Raw genomic sequence first — 23,030 nt, 5'->3', positions numbered from 1 at the left:
CTAGGAAAATAAATAAAATAACCACAGCTTGACTCTAATACAATAGTTGCTGCATAGACTGTCAGATAACCAGATGTCTAATCATTTAGTTCGATTGGTAAGAGCTTATTAGCAGCAAGGGGAAAACACATAGAGGAGAATTAGCTATCTGCAGCTAGATGTTTTGTATATGTTGAAAATATAAGATCCAACAGTTGACAGTGTATGTCAGAGCAAAAACCAAGCCATGAGGTCGAAGGAATTGTCCATAGAGCTCAGAGACATGATTGTGTCAAGACACAGATCTGGTGAAGGGTACCAAAACATTTCTGCAATATTGAAGGTCCCCAAGGACACAGTGGCCTCCATCATTCTTAAACGGAAGAAGTTTGGAACCACCAAGACTCTTCCTAGAGCTGGCCGCTAGGCCAAACTGAGCAATCGGGGGAGAAGGGAAGTGCAGTGGAGCAGCAGTGCAGTGGAGTAGCTTCAACAGCCATAGGCCCAGGGATTTCACATCACATTCCATGATGCAATGCAGAATACGGCTTCACACAGAACAATCACCAAACCCATAAGATAACACTTAGCACAGCACAGCCAAACATCATGTATCACATAAAGAGGCATGTGTGTTCTCCAGACGTGATACCTTTTCATGGACCTGCTGTTTCGATCTTCGCTCTCTCTCTCTGTCTCTCTCTACCACACCTGCTGTCTCGACCTCTGAATGTTCGGCTTTGAAAAGCCAACTGATAATTACTCCGGAGGTGCTGACTCTGCTGGTCATCTATGAAGAATGTTTGAACTACAATGCTTGAAGAATGATCTGGCCTTATTGGCCATGCACGCTTATAATCTCCACCGGCACAGCCAGAAGAGGACTAGCCTGGTTCCTCTCTAGGTTTCTTCCTAGGTTCCTGTTTTTCCTAGCCACCGTGCTTCTAAATCTGCATTGCATGCTATTTGAGGTTTTAAGCTGGGTGTCAGAATAAGCATTTTGTGACATCTGCTGATGTAAAAAGGGCTTTATAAATAAATTGTACTGATTGATTGATGATTGATTGTATGAAATGAAGTAGCATATATCCATCATGTAAAATAAACATTGAGCACTGTCTCCATGGAGTATAGCACTGCAGCCTTAGGCAATGTATATTTACGTGGTGCATAACATTATCTCATATCACATGCATGGCAAGACATGATTGATGTAATTAGATGCTCTGGAGAGATCCCACCGTCCTTCCCCAACACATGTAGAATGCTTAGAAACCACCAGAAACCTGTGAAATAGATCAACAGATGATGTTTTATCTCCTCTCAAGGTCTGTTGGTTTACTGTCATATCCCATGTGATATGTCAAAACAAGTTGATGCATGTATTATCATGTTGCATTGGGTTTGTATTTGTATTTATTGTGGATCCCCTTTAGCTACAGCAGCTACTCTTCATGGGGTCCAGTAAAATGAAGGCAGTTATGCAATTGTAAAAACATCCCTATACATTCACAACAGATTTCACAAAATCCATGTTCCTGTTTGATTTCGGGGTAGGCTGTCAACAGCACGTACTATGTATGATATGTATTCTGATCAAGTCAACAATACGTCTAGGCATATCTGACGTCATGTATATCTTTATGTGAAGGTTAATGTCCATATTGACATCAGTTCATTGTGTTTGAGGACGGTTCACTGACCGGTTTTCAACGGATACGATTAGACGAGTTTAACAGTTACAGAAAAGCTACAGTAGCCTATCAGAACAGCTGCAGTATCAGAGGCGCAGAGCCTTAATTAACGGGCTACACATAATGGCTGACGACAGCCAGGTAAGGTTAATTTTAGCCCACGTTTAACGAGCTTTACAGTTGTCCTAATTCCATCTTGTTCTAATGGCAAGTCTGCCTTAAGTGCAGAAACGATGGTTGATATTAGAAAATAAGTATGATTGGAAGTTTAGGCAAGTAATTCCAATTGGGGAATTGTTGTGGGATGTTAGCATAATATATTGCGCGTGTAGCATTCGTGCCATGGAGGATTGTGCAGGCCGGCAGGTTGCTACAGGATCCTAGTATCATGTATGTTATAGAGATCAGATCTGGCTGACTTTTTCACCTGAACTGCTCATTGGCTGTCCATAATGAGCCCAGCGAGCAGGATGTGTAGCTGGGCTCTGCAATAATTAGCTCCCAGAGCAATTACAAATACCTTTTGTTGTTTTAAAAGCGTCATTACAACTAGCAACATGACAGACAGTCACCTCTAAGCAGGACCCAGTAGAAACGCTATGTGTTGGATTTGGCCATGTCTCGCTAAATTAACCTAGCTACCAGAACAGATGTGGAGAATTTATACTACAGTTTTAAGGGATCTCTCTGAAGGTTTTAGATGATACAATGGTGCTTCGTCCTCTGGATGAAGAACCATACATCTCGACTTGGCTTTATTATTTGGGGAACGTTGACATGCCATTTGTGTTGACGGATGGATGAAAATAATGTAATTATAGTATCGTTATACGTAGGTTAGCAGAAAAATCCGCATGAGATATCCATAGAACTGAGCCCTGCTGACAAGCTATGATCTGTTTTCTAATGACATTGACAGTTCATATAGACATTAGATTTAGGCCTAATTGTGACATAATGTGTGTATGACATCTTTGAAGAATGCTCTGGCTTCAGCCAATCGGAATCGAGTATTCAACAATGCTTAGGCATAATTCAAGGACATTCATATTCACTTCAGTTGTCTGCCGATGGTTCACTGACGTATTTTTAAAGGAGGTATTAGTATTTCCTACACATCATGTCAGATGACAGCAAGGTATGGTTCATTTAGCCTATTTTGAGTTTAGAGGAGAAATTACTAACAATATAGTAGGTCACTACCAAAGCAATATGTCTCACTGGTTTGATCCATGGACTGAAATCTGACCACTATTGCCGTTTTGTTTAAAATATTAGCGAATAAGTTGTTTCACAAAGTCACAACCTAGGACTGATATTGACCTCTCATTTATCCACCAGAGCGTGAAATGGAAGGATCCCCCGGATGACCAAAATAAGGTTGTGGAGAATATGAAGGATGAAACAGAGACACATGAGACCAACAAGAACAGGACAGGAGGCAAGGTAAGAAATATGCTGTCCTCTACACATGTTCTGCCTACTTAGGTACAGATCTAGGATTAGTTTACTGTCACTAAATCCTAGCCTTAAAGCATTAGGAGGAGACGCTACACTGACCTTGGATCTGCTATGAGACCTATAATCTGTTGTCATGTAGGCTAAACGTAAGTCCAGTGGCCGCGCCAAGAAGACTTCCGTGGAGGAAGACAGCAGCATTGGTGCAGGTCTGAGATTACTTCATGTTGGTTGCAGGTTGTATTCAAATTCATCAGCACTGATCTGAGAAGATAGTATCTATATAGGTGAAAGCAATATAGTGGAGGCACGCAGAGAGATGTGCTTTTACCTGTCCAGTGCAATCAAATCACTAAAGGTGAAAGAAATGAGGGATCAAGTTCAGATTCAACTTTAGATTTCTCTTTGCGGTTTCCCAGAGTCTTCTCAGACACCCGGGTGTGGTTTCCGGGAAAGGGGATCTATCATTGAGCAGCTGGAGAAGGAGGCTCAGAGGACTCTAATGCCTTCTCTCAAGACTGGGACATGCTGTGCCCCAATCCTCCTCTCCTTCCTGAGGAGTCTAACTGATGAGCAAGTCCCATGTCTTTTTCCAACCTCACATACAACAACTCTGAATTTATAGTCATAGTGCACCTTCTAACCACAAATGGGATTTTAGACACTACACCTAACATCACTGTAACCACACCCCTAACTCTTCCTGTAAATCAAGAACAAAATGTCACATGTACTTGCTAATAGCTTAATTAAATACTTTTATTTTCCCTGACATGGCTATCTAGTGACTCCACTAACTCAACACCAGTGTGCAGGTAAAATATGTTTCCTTTCTTTTCTTTTCTCTAGCCAATGGAGGGTGATTCAGCATGGCATGAAAAATAACGTAAGTCTCTCCACATAAGGTTCTGGTCAAAAGTTGTGCCCTTATATAGGGAATGGTGTCATGGAATTGCTTGATTGACAAAAACATTACTCTGTTTGTTGGCCATAGCTCACATTCGAGCAGCTCTCCATGCTGTGTCTGAAGATTGTTAAAGTCGTGACCCAGACAGCCCTCCGCATTCTCCTACCAGCGCTAGCTCGTATCATGGGGGTGAACCTGAGGAGTGGGGCAACCTCCCCAGAATCCCAGTGCTCTCTGACAGGGTCTGAGGATTCCTTAGGCAGTCTGGATGAGAGAGAGAAAAGGCTGCTGATCAGTGAGATGAACTACTGGACTAAGGAGAGGAGGAGGAATGGCAGTGCAGGGTTCCGCCAAAAATCCACTCGCAGAACCTCATCACCATGCTGTTCGCCTAAGAGGTATGTTCACAGCAATATTTCAACTTAATAATTGCAAGACCTGACCCATACTTATCATAAATTATTAACTTGGAATTCACACCTTGTAGTTTTAAGTTCTGGTCAGAAATGTTGCCACTGAGGGGGTGGGTCCAGGTGAAAGTCATTTTTAACTGGGTAAGCCATAAAGTCATCTATGAATAAATAGATCAGCCTTTCAGAATTAATCATATTCTGATGTCGTACAAACATAAAAATCAGGCAAAAAATCGTGTCAGTTGGCTTTAGGCTTCTAGAACTACGGTGGTATGAGAAGTAAACCATCATTGCTCTAATTTGGTTATCAGGCTCACTAATGACCCAGATTAGATAGCAGTTGGTCACATTTGTGGTGATTGTGTGTTTATCTTCAAGGTCCCAGACCTCATTGCAGAGCTTGCCTGCAACTAGAGAGGCTCCCCTCATGGAGGAGCCTCTGAAGGCTCTTTTTGGGGTAACGGAAGAGAGCCTCCTGATATCCCTGGTTGAGGGTCACTCCAACCCCATCTCCTCCAGCTCTTCTGAGTTGAGCTGTGCTATCGTGGGAGAGGTAGTACACCAGCTTAACTCTGGCCTCTCAGTGGCCATTCAGGCCAGCTCAGGGAGTTGCCCCCCTATGGACAGTCAGGACATAGCAGTAGGCAAGGAGGTCATTCGGGTAGCCTCGGTGCAGATCCTGGCCGAGCTACAGAGCCAAACGTCTGAGCCAGAGTGGGTAGGGTTTATCGAGCCCCTCATGGACCCTGTGACCGATGATGTGCTGGATGCCATTGTCGGCACAATGGACAAAATGGCACAGGACTTCAACATCCTATTGGATCTGGCCAAGAAGATGACAATCTTGGGGTCTAAATTTCTGACCAATCTTCAATGTGACCTTGATGTTGAGTGTCCATCTGGGAAAGAAGGGACCACTCACTTTCTCAAAGAGACTGGATCCTCTACCAGTGTGGTGGCCAGAAAGCTTCAGACCCTCTCTAGCCCCGACTTTCAGTCTAAAGCCCTGAAGGCGGTGAGCACCATCCTTACAAGGAAAGTCAGCAGCTCTTCTGGCATGGATCCTTCCTCTAGGCCTTCTAGTGCTGCACCTAGCCTTACTGAAGCTCCCCTGAATACCAGCTGCACAGCCCTGACACCTGTAACCTCCACTGCCACAGTGATTGTTAAGGCATTTGTGGGAGGCATGGAGACGATAGCATCATTTGAAGGCACATGTGAAGCAGTTGATTGGCCAGTTCCTGTAAAGGACCACAAAACAGGATCTTCACAGATGATAACCTTCTCTCTAGCCCGCACACTCTACGGCCGTATACGAGCAAAGCTGAGGGACCTTTTAACTCTATCCGCTCGAGAAGGTGTGGCTAAGGATGCTTCTCTTCAGGAGTCTTCAGACACCCTGGAAAAGGCAACTGTTTCAACTGTTGAGGTCCAGTTACCCAGCACCGAACTTAGTAGAGTTCCCAGTGAGAGCCAACCAATACCAGCTCTCTGTCTCTCCAATCTGGATACCAGTACTCAAGAAGTTCTTAGCAGTGTTTTTTCCATCTACAAGTCAGAGTTATCAAAAGTGGAGAGTAAATCCTTGGCCGTTGTCAGTTCATCTGATGAGTCCCTAGAGGCTTGTTGGTTTGTTGATGGTGTCCTATCAAAGCTCGATGACTATACTATTTCCCAGTCACCCTCACCCAATGAAGACTTGAGCGTGAGTACTCAATATTCTCAACTGAGCTCAGAAGAGAGTGTCAGAATCACAGAGTCCTCTACTAGTCTGATTCAGAGCATTAAGAAGCTCTCTAGCAATGACTTCCAGACTCAGGCAGAAGAGGCAGTGAGTAAAGTGCTGATGAGATCCAGTCATTCCTTTATCACACAGATCAGCCATACTGGTCTTCAGAAAAGTCTGCAGGCTGGCTTATCATCTAGCTCACCATCAGAGATCCATGTCCTTTCAGAATCCATGTCCTCCATGTCCTCTGAGAATACAGCCTCTGGATTAGTGGAAACCTTTGTCAAAGGAATGGCGACTATTTTCCAGAAAAATGAGTCCACTGACACTGTGCTACTGGAAAGAAGTGGGAGAGTTTCGCAGTGCTCCCACGGGGGCTCCCAACTGGATGATACTGAATTGAGTGTTAAAATATCAGAGGAGAAGCTTTGGTCAACAGCTAAGACCATATGCGTCAGTATGAAGAACACACTTAAGGATTTCTTCACAGGGCTGAAGCCACCCGGATCCGAAAGGACAGAAAATGCTTCTTCCAAAGAGACCCTTGGGGAAATCCTGGTTGCTATCCAGAGTGAAATCTCAAACTTAGGGCGAATGAAGGATTCCAGGGAGCTCCTTCAGATCAATGATATGGTAGGAACTATGCTGAAGGAGGTTGAGAAAAGTGAGGATGACAGTGAACAAGTCTGCCAAGACATCCCTAGAACCTGTTCATCTTTGTCCACTTCTTTAAATGGTCGTAGTTCCTTGTCCAGCTCTTCAAAGAGTCCTAGGTCAGAGTGTGAGTTAGAGATCAACCTCCCTGGCACTCCCATCCCTGACGAAGTGCCTTTCGATCTGACCTGCCCCATCGTCAGGAGCTCCTTCATCGACACCAGGGTCTCTAAAATGCCAGATATTTCTTCAAGTGACCTAAAGACAAAGATGATGGCACACACAGATGAACGATCCTCCACTCCTTCTTTCACAAGCAAGGGAACCTCTTTGGTACCAAAGGGAGATGGGATTGACATTGAAGAGAAGGAAGAGTGTATCCCCAGCAGCTCTGGCCATCTGAGGGAGCTCTTAATCACCCCGGACATCAGCAGTGCCACTGCATTCCCACTGCAGTACTTGATGGACTCCAGCAAAGATGATGTCATCTGTTTGGTCACCATACTGGTGATAAGGTTGTTATCGGAGATCAGACCCTCAGCCCTAGATGGACCCTCCCAACAGGCAGCAGATCTGACAGAAACATCTCAGCAACTCCTCAGACAAGTCCTGTCTGAGTTCTGTGCTGCATCCAGATTCTCCAGGACAAAGGCATATTCCCAGAACCTGAACATCCAAAGGGTGTTCAGAGGTGTACATAAAAACCTCATGGAGGAGTTTGGCTCTTATAACACCCTGCAAGCAGCTATTTCCTCCCAGGACCCTGCATTTGACAGAGTCCTGGTAAAGTCCTTGACCCAGCAGCTGGTACAGGGATGCAAGGAGGCGTCAAGACCAGCTTCTGCTGCAACAAACCCATCAGACCAGGCTGAGACAGAGAGGGGGGCTGAGCAGAAAGCAAGAAGGAGCTTCCTTTGCTTTTCAATGACCAAACTCAGGATCTACTTCAAGGTATAGCAGGGAGTTAGCATTTGTTTTTGGTTCCAGTTAGGTGCTGATGTTATTGATGTTATTGATATGATAAGACAAATACATGAGATAAATATGTTTTATTCATCACTAAATTGTTGCCTTGGATTCAGAAGTGTTCCATTTATTTATTTATTCTCTGTACCATTTTCTTGACCTTTCTTCTGTTAGCGTTCCAAGAGAGGAAACAAAAAGGACTGCCATTCAGTCCAGGAACAGACTGAGATTCCCTCTACTGATGGACATTGCATAGGTAAGGATTTTAGAGCTCTGCTAAAGCTTGTAGTTTTGTTTAGGTGTGTGTTAGAAACATAGGTATGCCTACCAAACTCACTGCACTGTTATTTTTCAACGTTACTATACTGCATCTCTCTCTCTCTCTCTCTCTCTCTCTCTCTCTCTCTCTCTCTCTCTCTCTCTCTCTCTCTCTCTCTCTCTCTCTCTCACCCCATCCATTTCTCTTGTGTTTCTAGCTCCAGTTGGAGAGGATTCTCCCTCCATATCTCAGCCTGTCAAAAAACAATCCTTGATTGTCAGGGTCTTTTCAGCAATGATGAAGCCATTCAGGCGCTTCACCAAGAAGAACCTGTAACCTCTTAAGCTGCATGAAGATCTACTTTTGTAACAGCAAGACTTTTGAAAAGAGGAATTTCTGCATGTCTACCCTTTCAAAGTCTATTTGATCAAATAAATGCAAATTATTTTACAAGAATTTCAAGTGTTTTGGAAGATTAGTAAAACTGAAGCAGCTTTTCTCAGAGAAATGCACTAGTTCTCCCTTGGTTACACATTTATTGTGCAGTTTTTGAGTTGGCAGGACTTGGGGCAGCAGGTAGCCTTGTGGTTAGAGCGTTGGGCCAGTAACTGAAAGGTTGCTAGGTCAGATCCCTGAGCTAACCATGTAAAAATATGACGTTCTGCTCGTGAACAAGGTAGTTAACCCACTGTTCCTAAGATGTCATTGTAAATAAGAATTTGTTCTGAACTGACTTGTCTAGGAAAATAAATAAAATAACCACAGCTTGACTCTAATACAATAGTTGCTGCATAGACTGTCAGATAACCAGATGTCTATTCATTTAGTTCAATTGGTAAGAGCTTATTAGCAGCAAGGGGAAAACACATAGAGGATAATTAGCTATCTGCAGCTAGATGTTTTGTATATGTTTTCTATATGTTGAAAATATAAGATCCAACAGTTGACAGTGTATGTCAGAGCAAAAACCAAGCCATGAGGTCGAAGGAATTGTCCATAGAGCTCAGAGACATGATTGTGTCAAGACACAGATCTGGTGAAGGGTACCAAAACATTTCTGCAATATTGAAGGTCCCCAAGGACACAGTGGCCTCCATCATTCTTAAACGGAAGAAGTTTGGAACCACCAAGACTCTTCCTAGAGCTGGCCGCTAGGCCAAACTGAGCAATCGGGGGAGAAATGAAGTGCAGTGGAGCAGCAGTGCAGTGGAGTAGCTTCAACAGCCATAGGCCCAGGGATTTCACATCACATTCCATGATGCAATGCAGAATACGGCTTCACACAGAACAATCACCAAACCCATAAGATAACACTTAGCACAGCACAGCCAAACATCATGTATCACATAAAGAGGCATGTGTGTTCTCCAGACGTGATACCTTTTCATGGACCTGCTGTTTCGATCTTCGCTCTCTCTCTCCCCCACCTCTCTCTCTCTCTCTCTCTCTCTCTCTCTCTACCACACCTGCTGTCTCAACCTCTGAATGTTCGGCTTTGAAAAGCCAACTGATAATTACTCCGGAGGTGCTGACCTGTTGCACCCTCTATAACCACATTATTTTGTTGACTCTGCTGGTCATCTATGAAGAATGTTTGAACTACAATGCTTGAAGAATGATCTGGCCTTATTGGCCATGCACGCTTATAATCTCCACCGGCACAGCCAGAAGAGGACTAGCCTGGTTCCTCTCTAGGTTTCTTCCTAGGTTCCTGTTTTTCCTAGCCACCGTGCTTCTAAATCTGCATTGCATGCTATTTGAGGTTTTAAGCTGGGTGTCAGAATAAGCATTTTGTGACATCTGCTGATGTAAAAAGGGCTTTATAAATAAATTGTACTGATTGATTGATGATTGATTGTATGAAATGAAGTAGCATATATCCATCATGTAAAATAAACATTGAGCACTGTCTCCATGGAGTATAGCACTGCAGCCTTAGGCAATGTATATTTACGTGGTGCATAACATTATCTCATATCACATACATGGCAAGACATGATTGATGTAATTAGATGCTCTGGAGAGATCCCACCGTCCTTCCCCAACACATGTAGAATGCTTAGAAACCACCAGAAACCTGTGAAATAGATCAACAGATGATGTTTTATCTCCTCTCAAGATCTGTTGGTTTACTGTCATATCCCATGTGATATGTCAAAACAAGTTGATGCATGTATTATCATGTTGCATTGGGTTTGTATTTGTATTTATTGTGGATCCCCTTTAGCTACAGCAGCTACTCTTCATGGGGTCCAGTAAAATGAAGGCAGTTATGCAATTGTAAAAACATCCCTATACATTCACAACAGATTTCACAAAATCCATGTTCCTGTTTGATTTCGGGGTAGGCTGTCAACAGCACGTACTATGTATGATATGTATTCTGATCAAGTCAACAATACGTCTAGGCATATCTGACGTCATGTATATCTTTATGTGAAGGTTAATGTCCATATTGACATCAGTTCATTGTGTTTGAGGACGGTTCACTGACCGGTTTTCAACGGATACGATTAGACGAGTTTAACAGTTACAGAAAAGCTACAGTAGCCTATCAGAACAGCTGCAGTATCAGAGGCGCAGAGCCTTAATTAACGGGCTACACATAATGGCTGACGACAGCCAGGTAAGGTTAATTTTAGCCCACGTTTAACGAGCTTTACAGTTGTCCTAATTCCATCTTGTTCTAATGGCAAGTCTGCCTTAAGTGCAGAAACGATGGTTGATATTAGAAAATAAGTATGATTGGAAGTTTAGGCAAGTAATTCCAATTGGGGAATTGTTGTGGGATGTTAGCATAATATATTGCGCGTGTAGCATTCGTGCCATGGAGGATTGTGCAGGCCGGCAGGTTGCTACAGGATCCTAGTATCATGTATGTTATAGAGATCAGATCTGGCTGACTTTTTCACCTGAACTGCTCATTGGCTGTCCATAATGAGCCCAGCGAGCAGGATGTGTAGCTGGGCTCTGCAATAATTAGCTCCCAGAGCAATTACAAATACCTTTTGTTGTTTTAAAAGCGTCATTACAACTAGCAACATGACAGACAGTCACCTCTAAGCAGGACCCAGTAGAAACGCTATGTGTTGGATTTGGCCATGTCTCGCTAAATTAACCTAGCTACCAGAACAGATGTGGAGAATTTATACTACAGTTTTAAGGGATCTCTCTGAAGGTTTTAGATGATACAATGGTGCTTCGTCCTCTGGATGAAGAACCATACATCTCGACTTGGCTTTATTATTTGGGGAACGTTGACATGCCATTTGTGTTGACGGATGGATGAAAATAATGTAATTATAGTATCGTTATACGTAGGTTAGCAGAAAAATCCGCATGAGATATCCATAGAACTGAGCCCTGCTGACAAGCTATGATCTGTTTTCTAATGACATTGACAGTTCATATAGACATTAGATTTAGGCCTAATTGTGACATCATGTGTGTATGACATCTTTGAAGAATGCTCTGGCTTCAGCCAATCGGAATCGAGTATTCAACAATGCTTAGGCATAATTCAAGGACATTCATATTCACTTCAGTTGTCTGCCGATGGTTCACTGACGTATTTTTAAAGGAGGTATTAGTATTTCCTACACATCATGTCAGATGACAGCAAGGTATGGTTCATTTAGCCTATTTTGAGTTTAGAGGAGAAATTACTAACAATATAGTAGGTCACTACCAAAGCAATATGTCTCACTGGTTTGATCCATGGACTGAAATCTGACCACTATTGCCGTTTTGTTTAAAATATTAGCGAATAAGTTGTTTCACAAAGTCACAACCTAGGACTGATATTGACCTCTCATTTATCCACCAGAGCGTGAAATGGGAGGATCCCCCAGATGACCAAAATAAGGTTGTGGAGAATATGAAGGATGAAACAGAGACACATGAGACCAACAAGAACAGGACAGGAGGCAAGGTAAGAAATATGCTGTCCTCTACACATGTTCTGCCTACTTAGGCACAGATCTAGGATTAGTTTACTGTCACTAAATCCTAGCCTTAAAGCATTAGGAGGAGACGCTACACTGACCTTGGATCTGCTATGAGACCTATAATCTGTTGTCATGTAGGCTAAACGTAAGTCCAGTGGCCGCGCCAAGAAGACTTCCGTGGAGGAAGACAGCAGCATTGGTGCAGGTCTGAGATTACTTCATGTTGGTTGCAGGTTGTGTTCAAATTCCTCAGCACTGATCTGAGAAGATAGTATCTATATAGGTGAAAGCAATATAGTGGAGGCACGCAGAGAGATGTGCTTTTACCTGTCCAGTGCAATCAAATCACTAAAGGTGAAAGAAATGAGGGATCAAGTTCAGATTCAACTTTAGATTTCTCTTTGCGGTTTCCCAGAGTCTTCTCAGACACCCGGGTGTGGTTTCCGGGAAAGGGGATCTATCATTGAGCAGCTGGAGAAGGAGGCTCAGAGGACTCTAATGCCTTCTCTCAAGACTGGGACATGCTGTGCCCCAATCCTCCTCTCCTTCCTGAGGAGTCTAACTGATGAGCAAGTCCCATGTCTTTTTCCAACCTCACATACAACAACTCTGAATTTATAGTCATAGTGCACCTTCTAACCACAAATGGGATTTTAGACACTACACCTAACATCACTGTAACCACACCCCTAACTCTTCCTGTAAATCAAGAACAAAATGTCTCATGTACTTGCTAATAGCTTAATTAAATACACTTTTATTTTCCCTGACATGGCTATCTAGTGACTCCACTAACTCAACACCAGTGTGCAGGTAAAATATGTTTCCTTTCTTTTCTTTTCTCTAGCCAATGGAGGGTGATTCAGCATGGCATGAAAAATAACGTAAGTCTCTCCACATAAGGTTCTGGTCAAAAGTTGTGCCCTTATATAGGGAATGGTGTCATGGAATTGCTTGATTTACAAAAACATTACTCTGTTTGTTGGCCATAGCTTACATTCGAGCAGCTCTCCATGCTGTGTCTGAAGATTGTTAAAGTCGTGACCCAGACAGCCCTCCGCATTCTCCTACCAGCGCTAGCTCGTATCATGGGGGTGAACCTGAGGAGTGGGGCAACCTCCCCAGAATCCCAGTGCTCTCTGACAGGGTCTGAGGATTCCTTAGGCAGTCTGGATGAGAGAGAGAAAAGGCTGCTGATCAGTGAGATGAACTACTGGACTAAGGAGAGGAGGAGGAATGGCAGTGCAGGGTTCCGCCAAAAATCCACTCGCAGAACCTCATCACCATGCTGTTCGCCTAAGAGGTATGTTCACAGCAATATTTCAACTTAATAATTGCAAGACCTGACCCATACTTATCATAAATTATTAACTTGGAATTCACACCTTGTAGTTTTAAGTTCTGGTCAGAAATGTTGCCACTGAGGGGGTGGGTCCAGGTGAAAGTCATTTTTAACTGGGTAAGCCATAAAGTCATCTATGAATAAATAGATCAGCCTTTCAGAATTAATCATATTCTGATGTCGTACAAACATAAAAATCAGGCAAAAAATCGTGTCAGTTGGCTTTAGGCTTTTAGAACTACGGTGGTATGAGAAGTAAACCATCATTGCTCTAATTTGGTTATCAGGCTCACTAATGACCCAGATTAGATAGCAGTTGGTCACATTTGTGGTGATTGTGTGTTTATCTTCAAGGTCCCAGACCTCATTGCAGAGCTTGCCTGCAACTAGAGAGGCTCCCCTCATGGAGGAGCCTCTGAAGGCTCTTTTTGGGGTAACGGAAGAGAGCCTCCTGATATCCCTGGTTGAGGGTCACTCCAACCCCATCTCCTCCAGCTCTTCTGAGTTGAGCTGTGCTATCGTGGGAGAGGTAGTACACCAGCTTAACTCTGGCCTCTCAGTGGCCATTCAGGCCAGCTCAGGGAGTTGCCCCCCTATGGACAGTCAGGACATAGCAGTAGGCAAGGAGGTCATTCGGGTAGCCTCGGTGCAGATCCTGGCCGAGCTACAGAGCCAAACGTCTGAGCCAGAGTGGGTAGGGTTTATCGAGCCCCTCATGGACCCTGTGACCGATGATGTGCTGGATGCCATTGTCGGCACAATGGACAAAATGGCACAGGACTTCAACATCCTATTGGATCTGGCCAAGAAGATGACAATCTTGGGGTCTAAATTTCTGACCAATCTTCAATGTGACCTTGATGTTGAGTGTCCATCTGGGAAAGAAGGGACCACTCACTTTCTCAAAGAGACTGGATCCTCTACCAGTGTGGTGGCCAGAAAGCTTCAGACCCTCTCTAGCCCCGACTTTCAGTCTAAAGCCCTGAAGGCGGTGAGCACCATCCTTACAAGGAAAGTCAGCAGCTCTTCTGGCATGGATCCTTCCTCTAGGCCTTCTAGTGCTGCACCTAGCCTTACTGAAGCTCCCCTGAATACCAGCTGCACAGCCCTGACACCTGTAACCTCCACTGCCACAGTGATTGTTAAGGCATTTGTGGGAGGCATGGAGACGATAGCATCATTTGAAGGCACATGTGAAGCAGTTGATTGGCCAGTTCCTGTAAAGGACCACAAAACAGGATCTTCACAGATGATAACCTTCTCTCTAGCCCGCACACTCTACGGCCGTATACGAGCAAAGCTGAGGGACCTTTTAACTCTATCCGCTCGAGAAGAAGGTGTGGCTAAGGATGCTTCTCTTCAGGAGTCTTCAGACACCCTGGAAAAGGCAACTGTTTCAACTGTTGAGGTCCAGTTACCCAGCACCGAACTTAGTAGAGTTCCCAGTGAGAGCCAACCAATACCAGCTCTCTGTCTCTCCAATCTGGATACCAGTACTCAAGAAGTTCTTAGCAGTGTTTTTTCCATCTACAAGTCAGAGTTATCAAAAGTGGAGAGTAAATCCTTGGCCGTTGTCAGTTCATCTGATGAGTCCCTAGAGGCTTGTTGGTTTGTTGATGGTGTCCTATCAAAGCTCGATGACTATACTATTTCCCAGTCACCCTCACCCAATGAAGACTTGAGCGTGAGTACTCAATATTCTCAACTGAGCTCAGAAGAGAGTGTCAGAATCACAGAGTCCTCTACTAGTCTGATTCAGAGCATTAAGAAGCTCTCTAGCAATGACTTCCAGACTCAGGCAGAAGAGGCAGTGAGTAAAGTGCTGATGAGATCCAGTCATTCCTTTATCACACATCAGCCATACTGGTCTTCAGAAAAGTCTGCAGGCTGGCTTATCATCTAGCTCACCATCAGAGATCCATGTCCTTTCAGAATCCATGTCCTCCATGTCCTCTGAGAATACAGCCTCTGGATTAGTGGAAACCTTTGTCAAAGGAATGGCGACTATTTTCCAGAAAAATGAGTCCACTGACACTGTGCTACTGGAAAGAAGTGGGAGAGTTTCGCAGTGCTCCCACGGGGGCTCCCAACTGGATGATACTGAATTGAGTGTTAAAATATCAGAGGAGAAGCTTTGGTCAACAGCTAAGACCATATGCGTCAGAATGAAGAACACACTTAAGGATTTCTTCACAGGGCTGAAGCCACCCGGATCCGAAAGGACAGAAAATGCTTCTTCCAAAGAGACCCTTGGGGAAATCCTGGTTGCTATCCAGAGTGAAATCTCAAACTTAGGGCGAATGAAGGATTCCAGGGAGCTCCTTCAGATCAATGATATGGTAGGAACTATGCTGAAGGAGGTTGAGAAAAGTGAGGATGACAGTGAACAAGTCTGCCAAGACATCCCTAGAACCTGTTCATCTTTGTCCACTTCTTTAAATGGTCGTAGTTCCTTGTCCAGCTCTTCAAAGAGTCCTAGGTCAGAGTGTGAGTTAGAGATCAACCTCCCTGGCACTCCCATCCCTGACGAAGTGCCTTTCGATCTGACCTGCCCCATCGTCAGGAGCTCCTTCATCGACACCAGGGTCTCTAAAATGCCAGATATTTCTTCAAGTGACCTAAAGACAAAGATGATGGCACACACAGATGAACGATCCTCCACTCCTTCTTTCACAAGCAAGGGAACCTCTTTGGTACCAAAGGGAGATGGGATTGACATTGAAGAGAAGGAAGAGTGTATCCCCAGCAGCTCTGGCCATCTGAGGGAGCTCTTAATCACCCCGGACATCAGCAGTGCCACTGCATTCCCACTGCAGTACTTGATGGACTCCAGCAAAGATGATGTCATCTGTTTGGTCACCATACTGGTGATAAGGTTGCTATCGGAGATCAGACCCTCAGCCCTAGATGGACCCTCCCAACAGGCAGCAGATCTGACAGAAACATCTCAGCAACTCATCAGACAAGTCCTGTCTGAGTTCTGTGCTGCATCCAGATTCTCCAGGACAAAGGCATATTCCCAGAACCTGAACATCCAAAGGGTGTTCAGAGGTGTACATAAAAACCTCATGGAGGAGTTTGGCTCTTATAACACCCTGCAAGCGGCTATTTCCTCCCAGGACCCTGCATTTGACAGAGTCCTGGTAAAGTCCTTGACCCAGCAGCTGGTACAGGGATGCAAGGAGGCGTCAAGACCAGCTTCTGCTGCAACAAACCCATCAGACCAGGCTGAGACAGAGAGGGGGGCTGAGCAGAAAGCAAGAAGGAGCTTCCTTTGCTTTTCAATGACCAAACTCAGGATCAACTTCAAGGTATAGCAGGGAGTTAGCATTTGTTTTTGGTTCCAGTTAGGTGCTGATGTTATTGATGTTATTGATATGATAAGACAAATACATGAGATAAATATGTTTTATTCATCACTAAATTGTTGCCTTGGATTCAGAAGTGTTCCATTTATTTATTTATTCTCTGTACCATTTTCTTGACCTTTCTTCTGTTAGCGTTCCAAGAGAGGAAACAAAAAGGACTGCCATTCAGTCCAGGAACAGACTGAGATTCCCTCTACTGATGGACATTGCATAGGTAAGGATTTTAGAGCTCTGCTAAAGCTTGTAGTTTTGTTTAGGTGTGTGTTAGAAACATAGGTATGCCTACCAAACTCACTGCACTGTTATTTTTCAACGTTACTATACTGCATCTCTCTCTCTCTCTCTCTCTCTCGCTCTCTCACCCCATCCATTTCTCTTGTGTTTCTAGCTCCAGTTGGAGAGGTTTCTCCCTCGATATCTCAGCCTGTCAAAAAACAATCCTTGATTGTCAGGGTCTTTTCAGCAATGATGAAGCCATTCAGGCGCTTCACCAAGAAGAACCTGTAACCTCTTAAGCTGCATGAAGATCTACTTTTGTAACAGCAAGACTTTTGAAAAGAGGAATTTCTGCATGTCTACCCTTTCAAAGTCTATTTGATCAAATAAATGCAAATTATTTTACAAGAATTTCAAGTGTTTTGGAAGATTAGTAAAACTGAAGCAGCTTTTCTCAGAGAAATGCACTAGTTCTCCCTTGGTTACACATTTATTGTGCAGTTTTTGAGTTGGCAGGACTTGGGGCAGCAGGTAGCCTTGTGGTTAGAGCGTTGGGCCAGTAATGAAAGGTTGCTAGGTCAGATCCCTAGGAAAACAATAGATAACTAAAGAAAATAAATATTTTTAAAAATAACAGTAGCGAGGCTATGTATACCTGTACAGAGTCAATGTGCGTTTGCACCGGTTAGTTGGGCTAATTGAGGAAATATGTACATGTTGGATTAGTTAAAGTAATAAACGATAAACAGAGTAGCAGCAGCGTAAAAGAGGGGTTGGGGGGAAGGGGGTTGCGGACACAATGAATAGTCCAGTTAGCCGTTTGATTAGATGTTCGGGAAGCTTATGTCTTGGGGGTAAAAGCTGTTAAGAAGCCTTTTGGTCTTAGTCTTGGTGCTCCAGCACCGCTTGCCATGCGGTAGCAGAGAGAACAGTCTATGGCTGGGGTGGCTGGTGTTTTTGACCATTTTTAGGGCCTTCCTCTGACACCGCCTGGTATAGAGGTCAAGGATAGCAGGCAGCTTAGCCCCAGTGATGTACTGGGCCGAACGCACTGCCCTCTGTAGTGCCTTGCAGTCAGAGGCTGAGCAGTTGCTGTACCAGGCAGTGATGCTCTCGATGTTGCAGCTGTAGAAACTTTTGAGAATCTGAGGACCCATGCCAAATCCTTTTCATTTCCTGAGGGGGAATAGACTTTGTCGGGCCCTCTTCATGACTGTCTTTGTGTGCTTGGACCATGTTATTTTGTTGGTGATGTGGACACCAAGGGACTTGAAAATCTCAACCTGCTCCACTGCAGCCCGTCGATGAGAATGGGGGCGTGCTTGGTCCTCCTTTCCTGTAGTCCACAATCATCTCCTTTGTCTTGATTATGTTGAGGAATAGGTTGTTATTCTGGCACCACCCGGCCAGGTCTCTCACTTCCTCCCTATAGGTTGTCTCGTTGTTGTCAGTGATCAGGCTGTTGTGTCGTCTGCCAACTTAATGACATGTTGGAGTCGTGCCTGGCCATGCAGTCGTGGGTGAACAGAGACTACAAGAGGGGACTGAGCACGCACCCCTGAGGGGCTTCAGTGTTGAGGATCAGCATGGCAGATGTGTTGTTACCTACCCCTTACAACCTGGAGGTGACCCGTCAGGAAGTCCAGGATCCAGTTGCAGAGGGAGGTGTTTAGTCCCAGGATCCTTAGCTTAGTGATCAGCTAAGCTAAGGATACTGGGACTAAATATATACTATACGAAACATAACATAACATATCATACTAAATGGAATGTTTCAGATACATGTACAGAACAATATGAAATGCTATGATACCAGGTTGCCATGGGACCATAGAAAATACAGTAGATTGCATTTCATAACTATGTGGACAATATGTTCTCATCCATGAGGTTTAGCCACATTTTGACACTGCTGTTATAAAGTGGAAAATATATGAAAATGTTGATGTCTCAAATGTTGATATTCAATTATTCGTTTGGAGTCTACTGTTCAGCAGAGTGAGCAATTTATTTACAATAAAGTGGACTTTGATCAAAACAGTGTCCTTTCAACCAACCCCTGTCATAGCGCCTGTAAATGGGGGCAGTATTGAACCCTGGTTTTAATGTCTATGATTGAACCTTTCATGGGTGCAATCTTCAGTCTTTAGAATATATGGACATTAAGCAATCCACACACTATCTGCCTGGCAGGCTGGTGCCACCTAGCAGCAATGGCAAAATAAAGGGATGGTTCAATCAAAATTGTGTAGTATTTTGTTAATTACTCAACTGTTAATACAATCACACAAAGATGCACTTGTTTGTAGGGTTTACCAGCATTTCATATAGGTGTTGCTGAGGGTCTGTGAAAACAGATGAGAGTCACTTCTGTCTGGATAGTTAGGTTTAGCTGACCTTCAAAGCACATTTGACAATCTCTTGCAGGAAGTTTGATCTCCCAGCATGTGAGGTGCATTGGAGAGGGACTTTGAGCTTCATGGGTACTTGCTTGATGCGTCTCCGGAGTAGCTCAGGCCCCCGAGAAACGTCCTCATTCAGAACGCATCGTTCTGCCCACTGATGCCCCTGTCCTGGTTCAGATTAGAGAGTAATGACTACTTAGGTTCAATCTCTTTACCAACCAATGCCTGCTGCAATATTGTTTGCATCTATGGCACACTCTCTTTCTTCTCGTTATATGTGCATGTAAAGTTACAATAAATCCATTTCAATTCAATCCCTTTTTCACAGCATCCCTTTTGATTTACTCAAAATGTTATATGTTTACCCATGGAAAAAGTGGTCAGAAAAGTATTTTTCTGAATGCTAAAACGACCTGAATGCTAAAACATACCATGAGACATGCATGTCTTCATCGCTGGAAAATATAAACGGTTGAGTTCGATATCATTTTAAAGCTTACAGTTTAGTCACACTATTTGATTATTTATTGAAAAAAATGCTTTTAAATAAAAATGTATATTTTAAACCTTTAATGAAAATGATCTAAAAACACGTTAACTCAGATTTAGTTCATATTCACATATGTTGTTGTTTAGGACCCCAAACAAATAGGATAACAGACTGTGTTTGGTGTGCTGCTGATGTCCCTTTAACCAATTAAGGACAAATTAACCTTCTGCCGTATACCCAGATCCTATTACCCTGGCTGATCCAGTTAAAGTACAGTCAAGTGAACAAGCACAATTTGTATCCTTATTCTCTGTAACAGATTGCACAAAGAAAATGTATGGAAAGCTCTAATAGGCTACCTCAGTAAAACAGATCTGTAATCTCACTCACTCCAGGCCTCCTGAAAGGAGACAATGTTGACCCCACACATGGCCGCCACATCGAGCATCTCACCAATCCTTTTGTGGAGTGCTATTATCCGGGTAAAGGGATGAACACCAGTGAAGGCTGCTGTGGGCAGGACGGCTCATAATAATGGCTGGAATGGAGTGTAATGGCTGGAATGGAGTGTAACGACTGGAATGGAGTGACTGGAATGGTGTTTGATACCATTCCATTTACTCCATTCTGGCCTTCATTGATGAACACAGAGATCAGTCACCAAGCCCCATGCCTCTTCTCAACACTGCTCATAGCAAGGACTTCAAATTGCAATTGGGTAAATCCATTTCAATTCAATAACGTTTTGACAGCACCCAATTAGATTTGAACAAAACGTTCCATACATATTTTCCAATTGTAGAAGGGCTCAGAAAGTGACTTTTTGGACCTGAATGCCAAATCATTCAAGAGAAAAAGGTGGTCAAAGTTGACCCATTTTGCATACCCAACTATACCATGAAACATTCATGTCTTCATCACTGGAAAATATAAACGGTTGAGATTAATATAATTTAAAAGTTTACAAACAGGGTTGTCAAAAATGTTAGGTCATGTTTTAGCTTAGACCCTATTTTACATCATCTGAGGTTTATGTGTTGTGACCGTCATCAGTTGAGACACAACGTGCGCTTAAATATAGGGTGGGTGTCATGTTTTGGCTGATAAATGTACTAAAATAGGAATATATTGAGATGTCAACTTTCAAATGTTACGACGAAGATGGTTAGAGGTCAGAGGATGTTGACTTGAATGGGAATATCTGTTGTTTTAGATTATACTGTCAATCCTCCATAAGAAACATGGCCATTAAGTTGAATATTCAACGATGGTTGGACCGGCGGGCATCTTTGTGGTAGTAATTAGAAGTTCAAATTTCTATTCAATTTTAATGGTGTACCAGCTAAATTGCAGTGGTCTGAAGGGATAGGGTCTGTTCTATGAATTATATTTCTATGGTTGAAATGACACCCACCCTGTATTCAAGAGCATGTCGTGTCTCAACCGATGGCGGGCACAACACAAAAACCTCAGATGTGAAAAAGGGCCTAAGCTACATTATGATGTGTTGAACATGTGATGAAAGAGGTGTGCATTCCTATGGCCTCTTGCCCATTAAGAGTGTCCTAGTATAGTAGAAATACACCAAACTCACCCCCAAGTGCTCCATCAGAGAGGTGACCCCCATCCCCACAGCTATGTGCAACAGTAATAAGCATACACAGAGATTGTCATCAAAATGCTTCACATGGTGTGAAGACAGATCACGTGATACATTTTTGGAGCATCGTATGCATATTTTCTGTCCTCTGAGAGATATACTTATATGAACAGTTATGTTTAAGTGCTCTCTAGTGTGTACCTCCATTTTACGGCTCTGAGTTTTTAGAGATGATCCTGCTTTATTCCCCATCACAGGTACTCCCTTTGCCTTCCGTACCCGGGAGAAAGAAATGTGGACAGAGTCTGCATAAGGTGGATACACCACCCGCTTCTGCCAAGAGGTTAGAGGTCAAGGGTCATCCACGGCACAAGAATATACCACATCCAATGCAATACTGCTAGTGACTCATACTCTGAGAACAGTCATAGTAGAAGCCATTTAATAGTATGGGTAGTAGTAAGTATGCATAATTTAACTGTAGTTTTACAAATCCCTGCAGTCAAATGACCTAGTGGCCTCATGGGTGGAATGTTATTAATATTTTTCATAATTTCCATATTAATAAAACAAAACAATTGTGGCGCAAATCCTGTGTTTCTATATCAAACAGTGTTGTTATATTTCAGTCTTCTGTGATGTATATAAAGTGTAATATTGAGTTGCAAACTAAAAATGTTATACATTCAACTCTATATCTGACATGGTCCAGGTGTCTTCGTTTTGTAAGCCCATAACCATGTGTGTAAGGTGAGTACTTTTGTTACAAAGTAGATTTATTTGACTACCAAGAAACACTGTGTGACCCTGATTTAGCCCACTGCAGTATAAGGTTAACAGATATGAAACTGTAGTCAAATAATGCCATTGTATAGATTAGAGATTGGTATTGCTCCTTAGTGTATTATTTAGCATGTGAAATAATGTTCCATTATGTTTAACGACAAGGCACATTCTACAACATAATGTAGGCCTAGCTGTTGAGAAACAAAGAGTGATTGTACTCTGGGGTAGTTTGCATGCTGTCATCTAATTCTTGCATAGTGAATAATACATGTTTGTGGTGGGAGTTCATGCTCAGTTTGGGGTCTAGAACATAAAAACAGCTCCAGTCTGATATGAGCATTCCAGCATGCAGCTGTGCGCTGTTGCACACATACGCCTCTGTGTTTGCATGTGTGTGCGTGCATGTGTTTGTGCTGATGGAGATGGGCAATTCCAGCCTTTTGTCTTTGTATGATGACTCATGTCTTAAACTCTATTCTTGTTTTGTCTTCAGCTGGCAAAGAAATACAACATCGTAGTGATATCGCCCATTTTGTAGCGAGAAAAGGTACACAACGTACTTTGGAACACAGCAGTAGAGGTCTCCACTGTTGACGTTGAGACTGGTGTTATGTGGGTACTATTTCATGAAGCTGCCAGTTGATGACTTGTCAAACTAGACACTATAATGTGTCTAGTTTCATGCTCAGTTGTGCACCGGGGCCTCCCACTCCTCTTTCTATTCTGGTTCTGTGAAGGGAGTACACAGCGTTGTACGAGATCTTCAGTTTCTTGGCAATTTCTCGCATGGAATAGCCTTCATTTCTCAGAACAAGAC

At 43.3% G+C, this 23,030-nt stretch overlaps 2 protein-coding genes across 2 annotated transcripts; both read left to right on the top strand.

Moving 5' to 3' along the window:
• Positions 1–11,936: 11,936 nt before the first annotated feature.
• LOC118964915 lies at positions 11,937–15,251 on the top strand. The gene is made up of 4 exons (XM_036980627.1): positions 11,937–11,990; positions 12,422–12,890; positions 12,999–13,309; positions 13,703–15,251. The coding sequence occupies exons 2-4, from the start codon at positions 12,879–12,881 to the stop codon at positions 15,249–15,251; spliced, it is 1,872 nt and encodes a 623-aa protein (XP_036836522.1). The 5' UTR covers positions 11,937–11,990; positions 12,422–12,878.
• Positions 15,252–15,523: 272 nt separating this feature from the next.
• On the top strand, positions 15,524–17,478 carry LOC110525531. Its single transcript, XM_036979661.1, has 3 exons — positions 15,524–16,659; positions 16,849–16,930; positions 17,105–17,478. Exons 1-3 carry the CDS (start codon positions 15,649–15,651, stop codon positions 17,221–17,223), a joined length of 1,212 nt encoding a protein of 403 aa, XP_036835556.1. The 5' UTR covers positions 15,524–15,648; the 3' UTR covers positions 17,224–17,478.
• Positions 17,479–23,030: the final 5,552 nt, after the last annotated feature.

The sequence above is a fragment of the Oncorhynchus mykiss genome, chromosome 6, assembly GCF_013265735.2.
Source record: "Oncorhynchus mykiss isolate Arlee chromosome 6, USDA_OmykA_1.1, whole genome shotgun sequence".
NCBI classification, from domain to species: domain Eukaryota; kingdom Metazoa; phylum Chordata; class Actinopteri; order Salmoniformes; family Salmonidae; genus Oncorhynchus; species Oncorhynchus mykiss.
This window is presented reverse-complemented; position numbering and strand designations above follow the sequence as displayed.